The 15784-nt window shown below is 50.9% G+C and overlaps 1 protein-coding gene across 3 annotated transcripts in view; it reads right to left on the bottom strand.

Moving 5' to 3' along the window:
* LOC119842208 (arf-GAP with SH3 domain, ANK repeat and PH domain-containing protein 2-like) overlaps positions 1-15784 on the bottom strand; it is a 119769-nt gene that overhangs the window by 66004 nt on the left and 37981 nt on the right. For 2 of the 3 annotated variants that reach the window (XM_043496136.1, XM_043496134.1), the window contains exons 7-13: positions 12026-12145; positions 10208-10293; positions 9653-9728; positions 8072-8158; positions 6396-6496; positions 989-1058; positions 37-124 (exon numbers count right to left, since the gene is read on the bottom strand). In XM_043496136.1, coding sequence (XP_043352071.1) covers positions 37-124; positions 989-1058; positions 6396-6496; positions 8072-8158; positions 9653-9728; positions 10208-10293; positions 12026-12145 — 628 coding nt within the window. The remainder of the gene's footprint in view (positions 1-36; positions 125-988; positions 1059-6395; positions 6497-8071; positions 8159-9652; positions 9729-10207; positions 10294-12025; positions 12146-15784) is intronic. The other variant, XM_038370105.2, reaches the window with a different exon arrangement.

Genomic DNA, 15784 nt, shown 5'->3' with positions numbered 1-15784 from the left:
GTCCCCAGGCATTATGAAATGAACAATGGGACTCACGTGAAATGAGGTCGAAGCACTTCCTATCATCCGGGTTCGGCTTCACTTGGCAAGTCAGCAAATTCAGCTTGGCCGGTGGGCGGTTTAGCTAGTGGATGGAAGATGGAGCCTTAGTACTTGCAGCATTGCTAGAATAGGAACCCCTGGGGGCAGGTCCCGGTCATGCTCTAAAGTGATTAGTGTCACTGAGGCAGGGAACAGGGAGGAAGAACTTCCCAGCGGTTAGGGACAAACCTAAACTTGGGAGACTCAGGCTCAAGGCCCTGCTCTGTCGGAGCCTGCCGGTGTGAGCCTGGGGAAGTCACTTAGTCTCTCTGGCCTCAGTTCCCCTCAGTCCATGGGGATAACAGCCCTGCCTTGCCTCCCACAGGAGCTGTGAGGGGAAATCCATTAAAGCCTGTGAGCGCTCAGCTAGGCCAGTGACAGGGGCCAGATGAAATGCAGTCGGCCTTCCCAGTAACCCATGCACTTTGTCTTTGCTGGTGCTGTCATCAATGACAATAAACAAAATTACAGCAATGACCTTTTCCCTGCTCCCGGATGCTGGGTGCAGTCTCCATGCAGGCTCTTAGGCTGGGCAAGACACTAGTGATTTGCCTGTGGTCCACTGAGGACACAGAGACTCCAGCCTCAAAGGAAAGACTTCAGTGGGCATTGGGTCAGGCCAGCAGCACGGGGCTGGAGAAGATCATAGAATCATAGAATATCAGGGTTGGAAGGGACCTCAGGAGGTCATCTAGTCCAACCCCTGCTCAAAGCAGGACCAATCCCCAACTAAATCATCATACTCCAGGGATTCCAGTCAGGCTCAGGGAAAGCCACTAGACTCACTGTGGGTAACAAAGTGTTAATCATCTGCACAACCCCCCTGGAAGGGACTGAATCCCACAGGCCTTTTCAGCCCACTGCTTCTGAGCATGGGCCATGAAGGTGATGGAGGCACCGGCCCTACCGTGCTGTGAAAGATGGTCAGGTACCCATTCTGGATCGTGCACTTCCTCTTCTGCCAGACCTTCCTCAACCTGAAAATGAACCGGGAATTCTCTCATTTCAAAGGAGATGCTCACAGTCCTTCTGCCAGGGGGCTGGAGACCCCTTCAGCCAGGGACCAGCCTGTCAAAGGAGCGTGCAGAGCAGCACCACTGCAGGCAGCAATGCAGAGAGGAGAGGAGGGCGCAGCTAAGGCCACAGCTTCTGCTCCTGACAAACTGCCTGGCTCGTGCAGATGGGAGGTAGTAGCAAGAGCAGGGCGGGGCAGCCCTTGGCCTGCCCTGAGCTGAGCGAGGTGGCCTGTGGCACGCCGCAAGAGGCGTGATGGATGGGCAGCACAGCCTTCTACTGGAGACCATGTATATAGCATTTTCCCCAAGCCATGGGCTGCCCCTGCTGCCAGTCCCAGCCTGGCAGAGATCACTGCGAGGATGTGCTCCAGGCCTCTTAGTTCATGCGCTTCCTTCCACTTCTAGCTGTAGCCCTTGCCATGCCCTAGATTCCTCTCCCGCCTTGATATTTATGCCGCCCATGGGTTTGTAAACTGCCTTGTCCCCTCCCCACCTGCAGGCACTGCTCAGCCAAGCCGAACATGTTACACCCTTCCAGTCTCCTTCGCACATTGATCCCTTCAGCCCCTGATCATTTCCATGGTTTACCTGGCCTCTGTGCTGCCCTGCAAACACATGACAGATTTGGAAGTGTCTGTAATAAGGTGGGCAAGATAATATCTTTTACTGGCCCAGCTTCTGTTGCTGGAAGGAATAACCTTTCAAGCTTATACAGAGCTCTTCCTCAGGTCTGGAGAAGGTAACCAGAGTGTCCAAGCTGGAGGTTTTTAAGAACAGGTTAGATAAACACCTGTCAGGGATGGTGTAGAGCAGGGTTCTCAACCCCCGTGGGTCAGGATCCAGCATTGGGTTGCCAGAATGTTTCAAAAGGTCGCATGGCAGCTCCTGTGACTCCCGTCCCACGGGACAGGCTGGCCTCACCTCCCTGCTCCAGCTATTGCAACCTCTGAGGTCCCCGTGCCACTCAGATTTGGGCCAGCTGTCATCATGACAGGCGTCTCAGTATGCCAAATGTGAGTGAGTGGCAATGCCACCCCAGGAGCCAGATCACAACTCCACTCTCACAAATTCAGGGGAGCAGTCGGGAGCAGAGCCAAACCTGAGCTGTGCTGCAACCCCTGAGATTGCAATGCCCAGAGTGGAAAGCCAAGTCCAGCCAGCCTCACAGCACTGGAGCTGCAGGAGCCACCACTCTGGGGTAAATGCTGGGCAGGACCCAAGCCCCCTGGGGGCAGGATCCAATCGAAACCACCCGTGGGCCTCTATCCCCAGACTATTTATTGGGTTGCAACAGGCCATAAACATTTACAAATGGGCCCTGAGGTTGAGGTTGAGAACCACTGGTCTAGATAATACTTAGTCCTGCCTCAGTGCAGGGGGCTGGACCTGATGACCTCTTGAGGTCCCTTCCAGTCCTAAATTTCTACGATTCTAAGGTGGAACAGATTATTAAGCAAAAGGGGGTCACATGTTGTAGGAGACCACTTAAAATGAATTGGCAATTAGTATCTTTGCAGTGGATGACAATGGAGGGTTAGTAGGCAGCAGGGTATGTTACAAATTGTTGTAATGGACCATAAATCCAGGGTCTCTGTTAAATCCATGGTTTTTAATGTCAAGCAGAGAGTTATGAATTTAAGGCCATGCCTACACATATATCGCTGCAGCGGCGCAGTGTACTGATATAGCTGCGCCACTGCAGTGCATGCGGGAAAGACGCTCTATGCCAATGGGAGAGAGCTCCGCCGTCGGCATAATAAAACCATCTCAGCAAATGGCAGATGCTATATCAGCGGGAGAAGCTCTCCTGCCGACATAGCGCTTTGCACTCCCGTGCTTATGTCAGTGTAACTTACGTTGCTCAGCGGGGTGGTTTATTCACACCCCTGAGCGACATACATTTTGCCAACATAGGTGGTAGTGTAGATATAGCCTAAGTTCCCAGGCTCATCTTTTGAAGGCGTTATCCAGGTTTCCTTTGAGAGCGAGGACTGAGAGGTCAGATGTTGAGTGAGCATTTTGTGAAAAGTGTTTGCCTACATGTGATCTGGTGTTTTTTTTCTTTTTTCATTTTTCTGTGAGAGTTAATTCGAGAGCATAGTGATTGTCTGGTTTCAGCCACATACTTGGGGGATTTGATACAGTGGATGAGGTACACCTCATGTTGGCATAGACATGTGTAGGACCCATGGATCTTGAAAAGTGTGTTGGGGGGGGAATTGATCATCATAGCAGTAGAGATATGTCTGCAGGTTTTGCATCTGTTGTTCTGGCAGGGTTTGCTGCCGCTTTGAGTTGTTGTGTCCTGGTCTGTGGGGAACCTGCTTCTGATGATGAACTTAATGAGGTTGGGAGGTTGTTTGAAGGCCAGAAAAGAGGTTCAAGAAAGATTTCTTTCAGGATGTAGTCCCCATCAAATATGGGTTGTATCTGTTTGATGATACCCCATATGGATTCCAGTGTGGGGTGATAGATGACAGCTCGGGGTATACAGTCAGAGGCTCTCTCTTTTTCCGTTTTGAAGTAGGTTCTCCCCAGATATTTGGGTGGCCCGTTCCATGATGCAATCTGCTTCTCTGGTGGATTGTCCTTGCTTCATCAAGGCAGTTTTAAGTGTGTTAAGGTGTATATCCCTGAGTTTCTCCTCAGAGCATAGTCTGTGATATCTGAGTGCCTGGCTGTAGATAACAGATTCCTTGGTATGTTTGGGGTGGTTACAGGATCTGTGAAGGTAGGTGTGGTGCTCCATGGATTTCTCGTATATGGTTGTCTATGGTGTTCATCTTCATGGACTATTCTGGAAAAATGCCCCACAAAACCAATGATATACTTGAGCTACATTGATGATATTTCCATCCTCTGGACAGATGACTTAAAGTCCCTCATAGATTTCCAACACAACTTTAACCACCACCACCCATCCATTAAACTCACTCTAGAACACTCCCACACCAGCATCAACTTCCTGGACACCACAATCAGCTTCAGCAGTGGAACCCTACAGACAGTTATGCACAACAAACACATGGATCACCACATCTACTTTCAGAGATCCAGTAACAGTCCCAGACATGCCAAGAAATCTGTTATCTACAGCCAGGCATCAGGTACCACAGCATATGTTTCCGAGAGAAAGTCTGTGATATACACCTAAACACACTTGAAAATGCCTTCACTAAACAAGAACACTCCATCAGAGAAGCATATTGCATCATTGAATGGGCCATTCAAATACCCAAGAAGAATCTATTTCAGTAGAGGGAAAAAAAACCCCACTGACTGCACACCCCTAGTTGTCATCTACCATCCCACACTAGATACAGCATATCATCAAACAATAACAACCCACACCTGATGCAGACTACATCCTGAAAGAAATTGGTTCCAGGCAGCTGGGTATGTGGGGGACTGCGCATGGCAGATTGGAGGATCCCGCCGGTGCAAGTGGCGGGTGCAGCAACAACGCTGCTGGAGCAGTGATTGCAGTTGGTGGCGGCACCGGTGAATCACAGCAGTGTTTCTCTTTGTTCTCTGTCCTGGACTCCTTGGGAGCAGCCAGGTTGACATGTGACTTCTCACCCAACTGGGCCTGGCTCGGGGATGCAGTGCTGCATTTAGGGGCAGTCCCAGACTGGGATCTGCCCGTATGCCCATGGCTGTGCTTCTTATGGTCAGAGTGGGGCTTCTCAACAAATACATGGGCACATAGTTCCACGAGGAACTTACAGAGACAAAGTTCCCTGGCCTCCCGTGTTTGGGTTGGGAACAATGTCAAATGGTGCAGTGGGTGACAACATGGGCTTCACTGAGGCAGTAGAGGCACCGCTGGTGCTTGTCACTCACAGAGAAGGAGTGCGGGCACAAAGCACAGGTTTTGAAGCCAACTTGCCAGGGCATAGTCCCCAGGTGGGGAAGTTTCCCCAATGGGAGAAGAAGTCCTAAAGGGAACCTAACTAATTACAATACATTATAAAAACAAGAAAATACTATCTATAACTATGTTCACAAAGGCAGAACAGACTATCAACTCTCTGAGCTAGGCTAAGAACGCGGAGGTACAGGGGTTCCGACTCTGGCCATGCAGTGGTAAGAGGGAATCGGAGCAGAGTTGATGCACACAACCTCTTATAACCTTGGCTGTGGACACAAGGACAACGCATGATGCACATGCAGGTCAACAGACACTGCTACAGAATTGTTCCCGCACATGTGTACCCATGTTTGGAATCCATATAGGGGCCATCACTTGAAGAAGAAAGAGGACTCCTGCTACGATAGAGACGTGTGTAGGCCAGCTGTTGTTTTAAAATCCTTTTTTCTCATGAAGCTGCGTTACTGCTGTTCATAATAGACAACAGGAGCAGTCTGGGGCACTGTATTCATCACTGCTCCCCAAGGGAAGAACTACAGGTTCTTAGTCCCGTCAGACCTGCTGGTCAAATGTGGTTGGAAAACAAGAACCCAGTCTAAGTGGGGGGAAATCACAGGACTCCACCCACAGAAGTGAAAACTAGAGGCCTCGGATCTGGAGGGGATGCATTCAGAGAGACCCAAGGTGGGGACAGGTGCAGCCAGCCCTGATCTGGGACACCATCGTAGTATCTTAGTATCCCAGCTGCCCTGAGCTCCCTCCCATTGCGTATAAGGCAGTGGCGCAGAGATCTGGCTTCTATTCCTGGTTCTGCCATCCATCAGCTGTGGCCCCTTCACTGCCCTGTGTCTCCCCTGGCCCCTCTGTCACAGGGGGGTCATGGTACGGAGCTCCTGTGAATGGCTTTGAGGTCTGTGCATGAAGATCACTGTTCCATCATTTAGTATCTTCCTTAATGATGTGGGGGAGCGACATTAGTGAAGTGTCCTGGGGAGGCTAACCCGGGCAGAGTGTCATGCCAATGAGCGTGGGGAGGATAGGAAAGAGACCTGGAAAAACTTGGAACTGGTAGAAAAAAATGCAAAGGAGGTTCAGCTCGGGAGTCTGCAGTGAATGCTCCTGGGGATGATCCTGGGAACACTGTGCTGCCATCCCTAAGCCCAGCCCCCACGCAGATTGTCACTAGAAAGCCACCCCCCATGTTATTTCTCATTCCCCTTTGTTTATGCTGCTGCCCCTAGTTTTCATTGCATGAAGCATGGTTCCCATCTAATCCAAAATGAACGCATTCTGAGGGAGACACAGTATCACGGTCAGCTCAGCAACTCAGCTGAGGGGGCGGCGGGGCTGCACTGGAGATCTTTACTGTCTACGCTACAGACTAGTGACCCTGCACTGACCCATCACTGTACAGACTCTGCACTTACCCATCACTTTTCTTAAAGAGGTTCCCCGATTTCTCGGTCCCATACTGCTTGTTCCCCTGCAGCTGGTGCATGTTATACCGTAGCTGCTTGCTAGCAGAGTCCTAGCAGACACAAAGAGGTAGTCGTTAGCCCATGCCCATCTCTCCATAGGGTGACTCCTCCTGATGGCATATTCCAGACTGGCATCTTAGAAAAGTCCCACCCAGGGAGGAGATGTGATGTTAATACGCAGTGCAGCGAATGTGGCGAGAACCAAACTCGGAGAGCAGTGCCCAGGGAGCAAACACAGACAGAACTGAGTGGTACGAAAGCCACAGATCCCTCAGTCCGCTCCCCAGCACTGCCCCGTTCCCACGCTGGGCACGGGAAGGGAGAGGGAGCCCGGCCCTAGTTCCAAACTGCTGCAGGGCAGTAGTGACCGAAGCCATTCCTGCCTAGCCGCTCTCCGTGGCTTGGCTGAAAGGAGGTGTGTGTGGGAAGGGACTTGGCCACCACCAGAACAGGCCCCTTGTGGCAGCGGCAGCAGAGAGGCCAGTGACAGAGTAAGCCCTGGGGAAGCTGCCAGCGTGCTGGGTCCATGAGTGGTCAGGTTTGGAGCTCCTGTCATTCGGGGGGTGCTTACTGCTGAGGGGAGTAGGTGGGGGTCTTACCAGAGGAGTGTTGGAGGGCTCCTCCCCCCATTCCAATCTCCTTGGGCCCCCTCATCTCCTTGTTTTCCCACAGCCTCTGGCAGGTACCAGGGGGGATCCTGCTGCTCCCTCTGGGCTCATTCCCTCTCTCTGGAGTCCCCACTCCTCACAGCTAGGGCAGTCTGGCATGACCCAACCTGGGGATGCCGCGTGCCCCAGACTGCACTGCCTGTTGGCAGGTGCACAATCCCTAGGGAGCCTGCAAAGGGGACACTGCCAGGGCTGCAGGTGAGGCAGTCAGGATGGGCTGCACAGGGTGAGGTGGTCAGGAAGGGCTGCCTCGGAGAGGGAGGCAGTCAGCAAGCTCAGTATGCAGAAACCACAACAACACCTCAGCCTCAACCTACTCCACTGGGACAGCCAGGCATCTCCAGCAGCTGGTTCCCTGTGGAATAGTAGGAGTGTGTTGCCGGGACAGGAGGAGGGGTGAGGAAGACATGCCCTCCACTTCCCATTCCCCAGCTGCTCTGGGAAGAGTGGGCTCCAGTCCCCCGGGCTGCAACTCCAGCACCTTCCAGGCACATGAAATTCACTCACAGCATCCAATCCACAGCCCCCAAAGGAGAACTCTGCAGAGCCATGGATAGAGCAGAGCCCTCACCATCCCCCCGGCCCCTCTGGATTTGAGCAAGGAGAGCTGCTTCCCTTTGTCCCCGTAGCTCCCTGGGTGGGGGGGCAGAGCCCACCTCACAGGGGACAGTCCATAGCCAGGAACGAGATGCACTTGCAACTCTGCATGTGCATTGTCCCCTACATGAGCTCGCAAAAAGAAAAGGAGTACTTGTGGCACCTTAGAGACTAACAAATTTATTAGAGCATAAGCTTTCGTGAGCTACAGCTCACTTCATCGGATGCATTTGGTGGAAAAAACCACCAAATGATGAGCTCGGGGGATGCAATGCACAGACTGCTCTGATTGGCTGCTTCCCGTGAATACTCCACCAGGCAGCCATAATGGCAGCGCCTAGGAAGGGGGACCCGCTTTACCTCTTTCTGCTCCAGTTGTAATGCTGTTTTCAGGTGATCCCGGAGGGAGCACAGCTGCTGCTTCTCCTTGTCCTGCCTGACCTTCATCTGAAAGGCATCACACCACAGTGATTTGCTCAAGCAGGGGAGCTGGATTGCGCTTTGCCTCTGTCAGTACATCCCACTCATTCTCTTAGGCAAGACAGGCATTTCTCATCCCACTCATTCTCTTAGGCAAGACAGGCATTTCTCTCCCATAACACACGCGTTCCCATTCCTGTGGGAAGCACCATATTGAAAACACAGGCCAGGCTGAGGTTCTCCCCCCGTGCAGCACCACGGCACAGGGCATGTACTACTGTAATACAAGCTTCTCCAAAAGCCCATCTCCACGAGAGCAGCTGTATCGACAGGTGCCGGGAACAGCAGTATTTCCTCAGTGCTCCTCAGCTACGACAAATGGAGCCTGGTGGGTGCCCAGTGGCTATGATTTGAATGCATTATATAAACAATGTTTGCTCAGGACACGCCATCATTACAACATCTGTTCATGTTTCTGAACCAGGCACTGACTATCCAAAAGTCTGAAGCTTAATATGGTCACCTCTTGAGATGAGTCAGGAATGAAAACAGTCAACAGGATCAAAAGTTCAGTTTGCCAGAAAACGACAGTTAATTTTCAACGTGCCTGTAAAACAGACGCATAGCTGAAGGGTTTGCGTGTTTTAGCATTAAGGGACACTGCAAGTGCTGCGTATTATGCCTTGTTCTCCATTCCTCAAGTTACTGATTGTGAATAGATTGTATTGAGACAATGTATTGGAAGGTTTTTTTAAATGTTGTTTGTATTAATGTGCTACAAATGTAAAGAGACCAAGGGTGTTAAAAGAACTGGCACTGAGCCGTTTCTGGAGAACCCACCTCGGGCTGGTAAAGTCAGTCTCCATGCAAAATATCAAAAGCAGCCAGCTGTACATCTATTAAACTCCAAATTACTGTGAGGAAAGCATGTAAGAAGGCTCCAAAATTATCTGCAGTGTTACTGAGGGCTCAGCACTAAAGATGAATACTTCACCCAAATGAGGATTGCATCCTTATCCTCATCAGAGAGATATAACAAAAGAAACGTTTTAAAAAGATGATAGGACTATGGAGTGTATAGTAGCATCCTCAAATCTTTTCATGAGCTGTATCTACTTATCCTAGCTTTCAAGCCCTGGGAACTTTCCACTTAGCCTTTAAACCTTCTCTACTTCCTATGGGGTAGGACTAAAATATTTCAGGTTCCCAAAAAGAGGATACTGCTGGAGAGGGGAGGAGGGGTTGGAGAATTTGGCGGGGAATCTGCGGTTCCAGCTGTCAGCTCCCAATGTGGGGTCAGGGGGCGGGGGAGAGAAATCCTGGACAATTGCTAATATTTTAAAAATCCACCCGGACAGAGATTGGCAGACCAAAACTGAGGTCATGACCCAGAAAACTGGACATATGAGAAGCCTCCTTAGGGGTAAAAAGAGACTTTAGGGGGTAGACATTCTTGCTCCAGGGCCCATGCCCGCCTCTTGCCTTGGTCCCCGGTGAGCTGGCGTTATGATGCATACTCACGCTCTGTAGCTCAGGGGTGAGCTTCTCTATAAACTGCTTAAGTGTCTCTGTTGCCTTTAAACATTCCTGGAAAAAACTAACAGGAGAAGCGAATGTGAGAGAACTGTTTGAACTAAACCTCCTATCATTGACAGTGCTGCATGTACAAAACATGCCGCTGTGCATTGCAGTCCTTAGAGCCTTTGCTTTGCAGTATCATTATTAACCCTTTTGGGCCAACAGTCCTGGCCTCACACACCTTATTTTCAGGAACCCCAGATTCTCATCATAACCAGTGACAACAAACCGAGGAGTGGGAAGCCAGCACTCTAATTGCTTTTGTATTGTACTGTCAAAACGCAAGTACCAAGTACTGTAACTTGCAGGACAAACACAATCATAGAGTCCTATGGCTACACCATCTCCAGAGGGAGAGGAAGCTGAGCCTGTTGCCACATAGGTGGAGGGTGACTGCAGGCTATTTGTTCACTGCAAAATAAATCAATGCCTTGGTCTCCTCAGTTAAACTGGCAAAGAAAGGGAGGATAAGGAATAAACATAACCAATCACTCTTACTTGAACTGAGCATTGCAGTGCTTGATGTGGTTCTGCAGCAAGTCCACTCCTTTCTTGGTTTGAATCTCATTCACTTTGATCAGATACTGAGGGGAAAACACACCCAGGAGTTGGTTCTTGTTACCTGCTGGGTTCTGCATTGTTTACTTATCACCCTCCGTGTTGCCATCACTTCCGAATAACGTGATTTTGGCCCCCACTACTGCAGTCTTGCCATTTTGTGCTAGCTACAGACTTCTTGAGAAGCAAGCCAGAGACCAGCAAAGACTGCCTAATGAAGTGTTGTGTAGCCCAGTAGGTGGTGCACTGATCTGTAAGCCTGGAGACTAGCCCCAGTTATTCAACTAGCTCCTATTAACACTTCCATGCTCTTCACAGCTCTTATTGTGAGTCAAGCTTTCATACAAATTCACTGATGACTGGGAGTGAGGTCATTTAATGCTAACCCAGGTTTCATACTAGAAGGCCAAGTCTCATTTACTTTGCCACGCACCTCAGAATATGCCTGTCAAACTAGGTTATTGTGTATCCCATGCTAACACACTGTGGCTCGGTTACTCTCTAGAAGCTAGACCACTTATAGAATATTATGACTCTGCTACACTTCCATACTGAACAGGTCTGGTTCTTAAGGTCAAGTGTCAGTGACTCAGGTGTTTACATCCAGAGGTCTTGGGTTCAAACCCCAGAGATGACCCAAACAGGTGGTATTACATTTAGCTACCCAGTCTGTAACCAGTAGACCACAATCTATTTTCAGAGCCAGAAATAGAAACCAAGAATCCTGATGTCCAGTGTTCTACTGTCTCACACATATTTGTGTAACCCGCTGCCTGTGTGTGTGTTGTGGCTCCCTATTGGATGGTCCAATATAGAAAACATCACCATACAGGACCCAGTTACTCCTGTAGTTAATGTGGAAGTGGTCTGCATTGAAGGCTCAAATATGTATGTATAACAATTAGTGGAAGGACCCTGAAGTACCTACTGGAATGACTTTACATTGCAGAACCTTGTAATTAGAAGTGAATGTGGATGTTTTGCTAGTTTCTTTTACTGTTGCATTTTCAGGGCATGCATTTGGCTAATGGGAGCTGGCCCTTTAAGAATAGAGTGTGGCTGACAGTGCATTTGAGATTAGGAGTGTGTGGGAGATTTTGCCTGTGTGCAGAGAGGGAAGACCCAGCCTGCGTGAGCTCCAAAGTGGCTGGAACGTGAGTTAATAAACTCATCTTTCCAGAAATCAGCCTCCCCCTTCCTTTCCTGGTCACTCTTATGAGGGAATGGATGATTGAGGGTGTTGCTACAGACCTGTTTGCCTCTGTATGGCTGGCTTGAATCCCACCCAGTCCAGCAGGGATACAAGCTTGTTCCTTTCTAATGGTAGCAACTACTGTATGGATGTTATCTAACACGCCCTGGGTTTAGTTGATTATAACGATGCCAAACTTTAACAAGTTGGGCTGAACTTGTTCATGCCAAACATATGCCTCAGGCTCAATAATTTTGGAAAGTTTCAGCAGAAACGGTGTTTCCAGAGATGAGGTCAATGACAGCTAAGTAATTTTAACAATACTAAATAACTTTCCAGCCTTTTTAATGTATTGTATTTCTTATTATGTGCACTGTGGCAGCAGGAGACAGGCCCAGCCCTGTGGAGCATACAGCCCACACAAAAAAAGGAGTCACTGAATTTAAGGCCAGAAGGAATGACTAGACCATCAAGTCTGACCTCCAGTATTGCCCAGGTCACCACCTCCACCCAGGCCCCCGCACATGAATCCAACAATTGAAATGAGACCAGGAAAAGAGACAGACCAACTCCAGGAGAGGCAGGGCTAGAAGACAGGAGCAGAGTGCTGGGCAGCAAACCGCATGGTAGGGCTGGGGTTTCTCTTTCCTTCTGGGTGGCGGGTTGTTTTTCAATTCAGTTCTTTCCTTTTTCAGTTTTTTTGTGGGGGAAGCGGAGAAAGCGTTGGCTTAGTTTATTCCTGTTTCTCTTACAAATATTATAGGGCAGAGGAGGGGAGGGGAGAAAAGAGCAGAGGGAGGGAGAGAAGGAGAGGACCCTGGGGGGCACTTGGGAGTCAGACTGTGTGAGCAGAGGGTAGGAGGGAGCTGGAGTTGGCAGCCAATTCAGCACAGGAGAAGAGTGCTCATAGCAATGCTGCAGATAGCCATCTGGGGTCCTGGGACATCATCAGTGTCTGAGGGCCCCACTAGGGTTGCCAGATGTCTGTTTTTTGACCAGAACACCCAGTCAAAAAGGAACCCTGGCAGCTCTGGTCAGCACTGCTAATCAGGACATTAAAAGTCTGGTTGGCGGTGCAGCGGGATCCTTGTCCGGCTCTGGAGCGTGGCTACCAGGAAGCAGCTGGCATGTCCCTCCAGCTTGGGGGCGGCCACAGCGGCTCCGTGTGCTGCCGCCGCCTCAAGCACCAGCTCCGCAGTGCCCGTTGGCCGGGAACCACAGCCAATGGGAGCTGTGGGGGTGGCGCCTGCCGGCGGGGGTGGCACTTGGAGTCACTTTTCCACTCCCAAGCTGGAGGAACATGCCAGCCGCTTCCCAGGAGTCGCCTGAGGCAAGCATCGCCCAAAGCCTACACCCCCACCTGCACCCCAACCCCCTACCCCAGCCCTGAGCCCCCTCCCATACTCAAACTCCTTCTTGGAGTCTGCACCCCACACTCCCCTCCCACACCACAACCCTCTGCCCGGCCCTGAGCCCCTCCTGCACCCAAACTCCCACCTGGAGCCAAACCCCTCAGCCCCTCCCCGCCCTAACTCCCTGCCCCAGCCCTGAGCCCCCTCCTGCACCCAAACTCCCTCCCGGAGCCTGCACCCACACCCCGTCCCAGACCCCAATGCCCTGCTCCAGCCCTGATCCCACACCCATTCTCCCTCACAGAGCCTGCACTTCCTCCCGCTCCCACGCCCCAGCCCCCTGCCCCAGCCCTGAGCTCCCTCACACACCCAAACTCCCTCCCAGAAACGGCTTTCCACACCCCAAATCTCTCATTCCTGGCCCCACCCCAGAGCCCGTACACCTAGCCAGAGCCCTCACCTCTTCCCCTCCCACACCCCAACTCCTTGCCTCAGCCCAGAGTCCCCTCCTGCACCCTAAGCCCCTCATCCCCAGCCCCACCCTGGAGCCCTCACCCCCTCCCGCACCCAACCCCCCTGCCCCAGCCCAGTGAAAATGAGTGAGGGTGGGGGAGCACAAGTGATGGAGGGAGGGAGGATGGAGTGAGCTGGGGGGGCCTCAGAGAAGGGGTGGGGCAAGGGTATTTTCTGCAATTAGAAAGTTGGCAACCCTGGGCCTCAGAGAGGCCATGTCCTTTGCCTGTTCCTGCTGATGGAGTTTCTCTGACCCTGGGGCTGGCTCCTCCCTGGGATTTCTTTCTTTCTCAAGGGAGTGGGGGCACCACATGATCCTTGGTATCCTGGCTGGGGGTCTCTGCATAGTTCTGGATCCAGGCGTGCTGGGTGAGGAGTCCCAACTGTGCCCCATCCAGTGGCGCCGGACTAGTGGGGACCAGGGGGCCATGGCTCTCCTACTTTTTGGCAGGGGCCCCTCCTATTTCCCCCCAACCCCCCAGCCAGGCCAGCAACTGAAGTCTGGCCGGGAGTCTGGGCAGCTGTGGGGAGCTGCGCTGCAGACCCTCCACTTGCAGGGGTGGGGGTGGGGTCGAGAACAGCCTCTGGCCTGTTTCCTCACCCTGTGGGCCCCCCACCCAGGGTAAGAGGGTCCTTGGCTCCCCACAGCAGCCCACGCATGGCCCTTACCTAGACACGGCTCCAGCTGGGGGGCCGTAGGTAAGAGCCACACGGACAGCTGCCCTGGCCCCTGCTCCCCCCTTTTGGGCAGGCCATGCCGCCCTTGGCACCATCTTTTCCCCTCTTCTGCACTGCTGTAGTGCCAAATGAGACTGTTTCTCGCATTTGCTCATGCCAGCTTGGGTTTAAGAGGTTACTGGCTCCGGAATTTGGAGCAGGGACTCAGTGTTTGCAGGGGCTGTCCTGGGGTCAGAGAGGTACCTTTGCTCTCCCTGGGACACATGGGTCAGATTTGGTTGGCTGAGTTATAAGGGGCAGAAAATTGCCATTTGCACATGCTCAGCATAGATTCTTAAGAAGATAAGAACGGCCATATTGAGTCAGACCAAAGGTCCATCTAGCCCAGTATCCTATCTTCCGACAGTGACCAATGCCAGGTGTCCCAGAGGGAATGAACAGCACAGGTCATCATAAAGTGATCCATCCCCTGTCACCCATTCCCAGCTTCTGGCAAACGGAGTTTAGGGACACCATCCCTGCCCATCCTGGCTAATAGCCATTGATGGACCTATCCTCCATTAATTTATCTAGTTCTTTTTTGAACCCTGTTATAGTCTTGGCCATCACAACATCCTCTGGCAAAGAGTTCCACAGGTTGACTGTGTGTTGTGTGAAGAAATACTTCCTTTCGTTTATTTTAAACCTGCTGCCTATTAATTTTATTTGGTGACCCCTAGTTCTTGTGTTATGAGAAGGAGTAAGTAACACTTCCTTATTTACTTTCTCTGCACCTGTCATGATTTTATAGACCTCTCATCATATCCCCCCTTAGTCATCTCTTTTCCAAGCTGAAAAGTCCCAGTTTTATAAATCTCTCCTCATACAGAAACTGTTCCATACCGCTAATCATTTTTGTTGTCCTTTTCTGAACCTTTTCCAATCCAATACATCTCACACAGTATTCAAGATGTGGGCACACCATGGATTTATATAGAGGCAATATGATATTTTCTGTCTTATTATCTATTCCTTTCTTAATGATTCCCAACATTCTGTTAGCTTTTTTGACTGACACATTGAGCAGATGTTTTCAGAGAACTATCCACAATGACTCCAAGATCTTTCTTGAGTGGCAACAGCTCATTTAGACCTCGTCATTTTGTGTGAATAGCTGGGATTATGTTTTCCAATGTGCATTAGTTTGCATTTATCAACACTGAATTTCATCTGCCATTTTGTTGCCCAGTCACTCAGTTTTGTGAGATCCCTTTGTAGCTCTGTACAGTCTGCTTTGGGCTTAACAATCCTGAGTAGTTTTGTATCATCTACAGATTTTGCCAGCTCTCTGTTTACCCCCTTTTCCAGATCATTTATGAATATGTTGAACAGCCCTGGCCCCAGTACACACCCATAGGGCACACCACTATTTACCTCTCTCCATTCTGAAAACTGACCCTTTATTCCTGCCCTTTGTTTCCTATTTTTAACCAGTTACCGATCCATGAGAGGAGCTTCTCTACTTGCTTGTAAATTCACTGAATGTTTCATTGCACCGAGTGTGCTCCCTGACCCCTCCAAGGAGGAGGGAGCTTGTGCAAGCTACATTTAGATGGCTAGGATGAAGGCTATACCCAGGGCCCCATGGGAGCTTTCTCTGGATGCTTCCAGTTCCCCATGCAGGGCCAGCCAGGCTGGAAACTCCAGGGACTCAGTGGGGGAGGAGAAGACCGTTTAACAAGGAGGGGGTTACATTTATGAGGCAGCAGGGAGCATTATGGGGAAGGGACAGGCTGTAGATCA

Source organism: Dermochelys coriacea, chromosome 13 (assembly GCF_009764565.3).
Source record: "Dermochelys coriacea isolate rDerCor1 chromosome 13, rDerCor1.pri.v4, whole genome shotgun sequence".
Lineage (NCBI taxonomy): Eukaryota > Metazoa > Chordata > Testudines > Dermochelyidae > Dermochelys > Dermochelys coriacea.
This window is presented reverse-complemented; position numbering and strand designations above follow the sequence as displayed.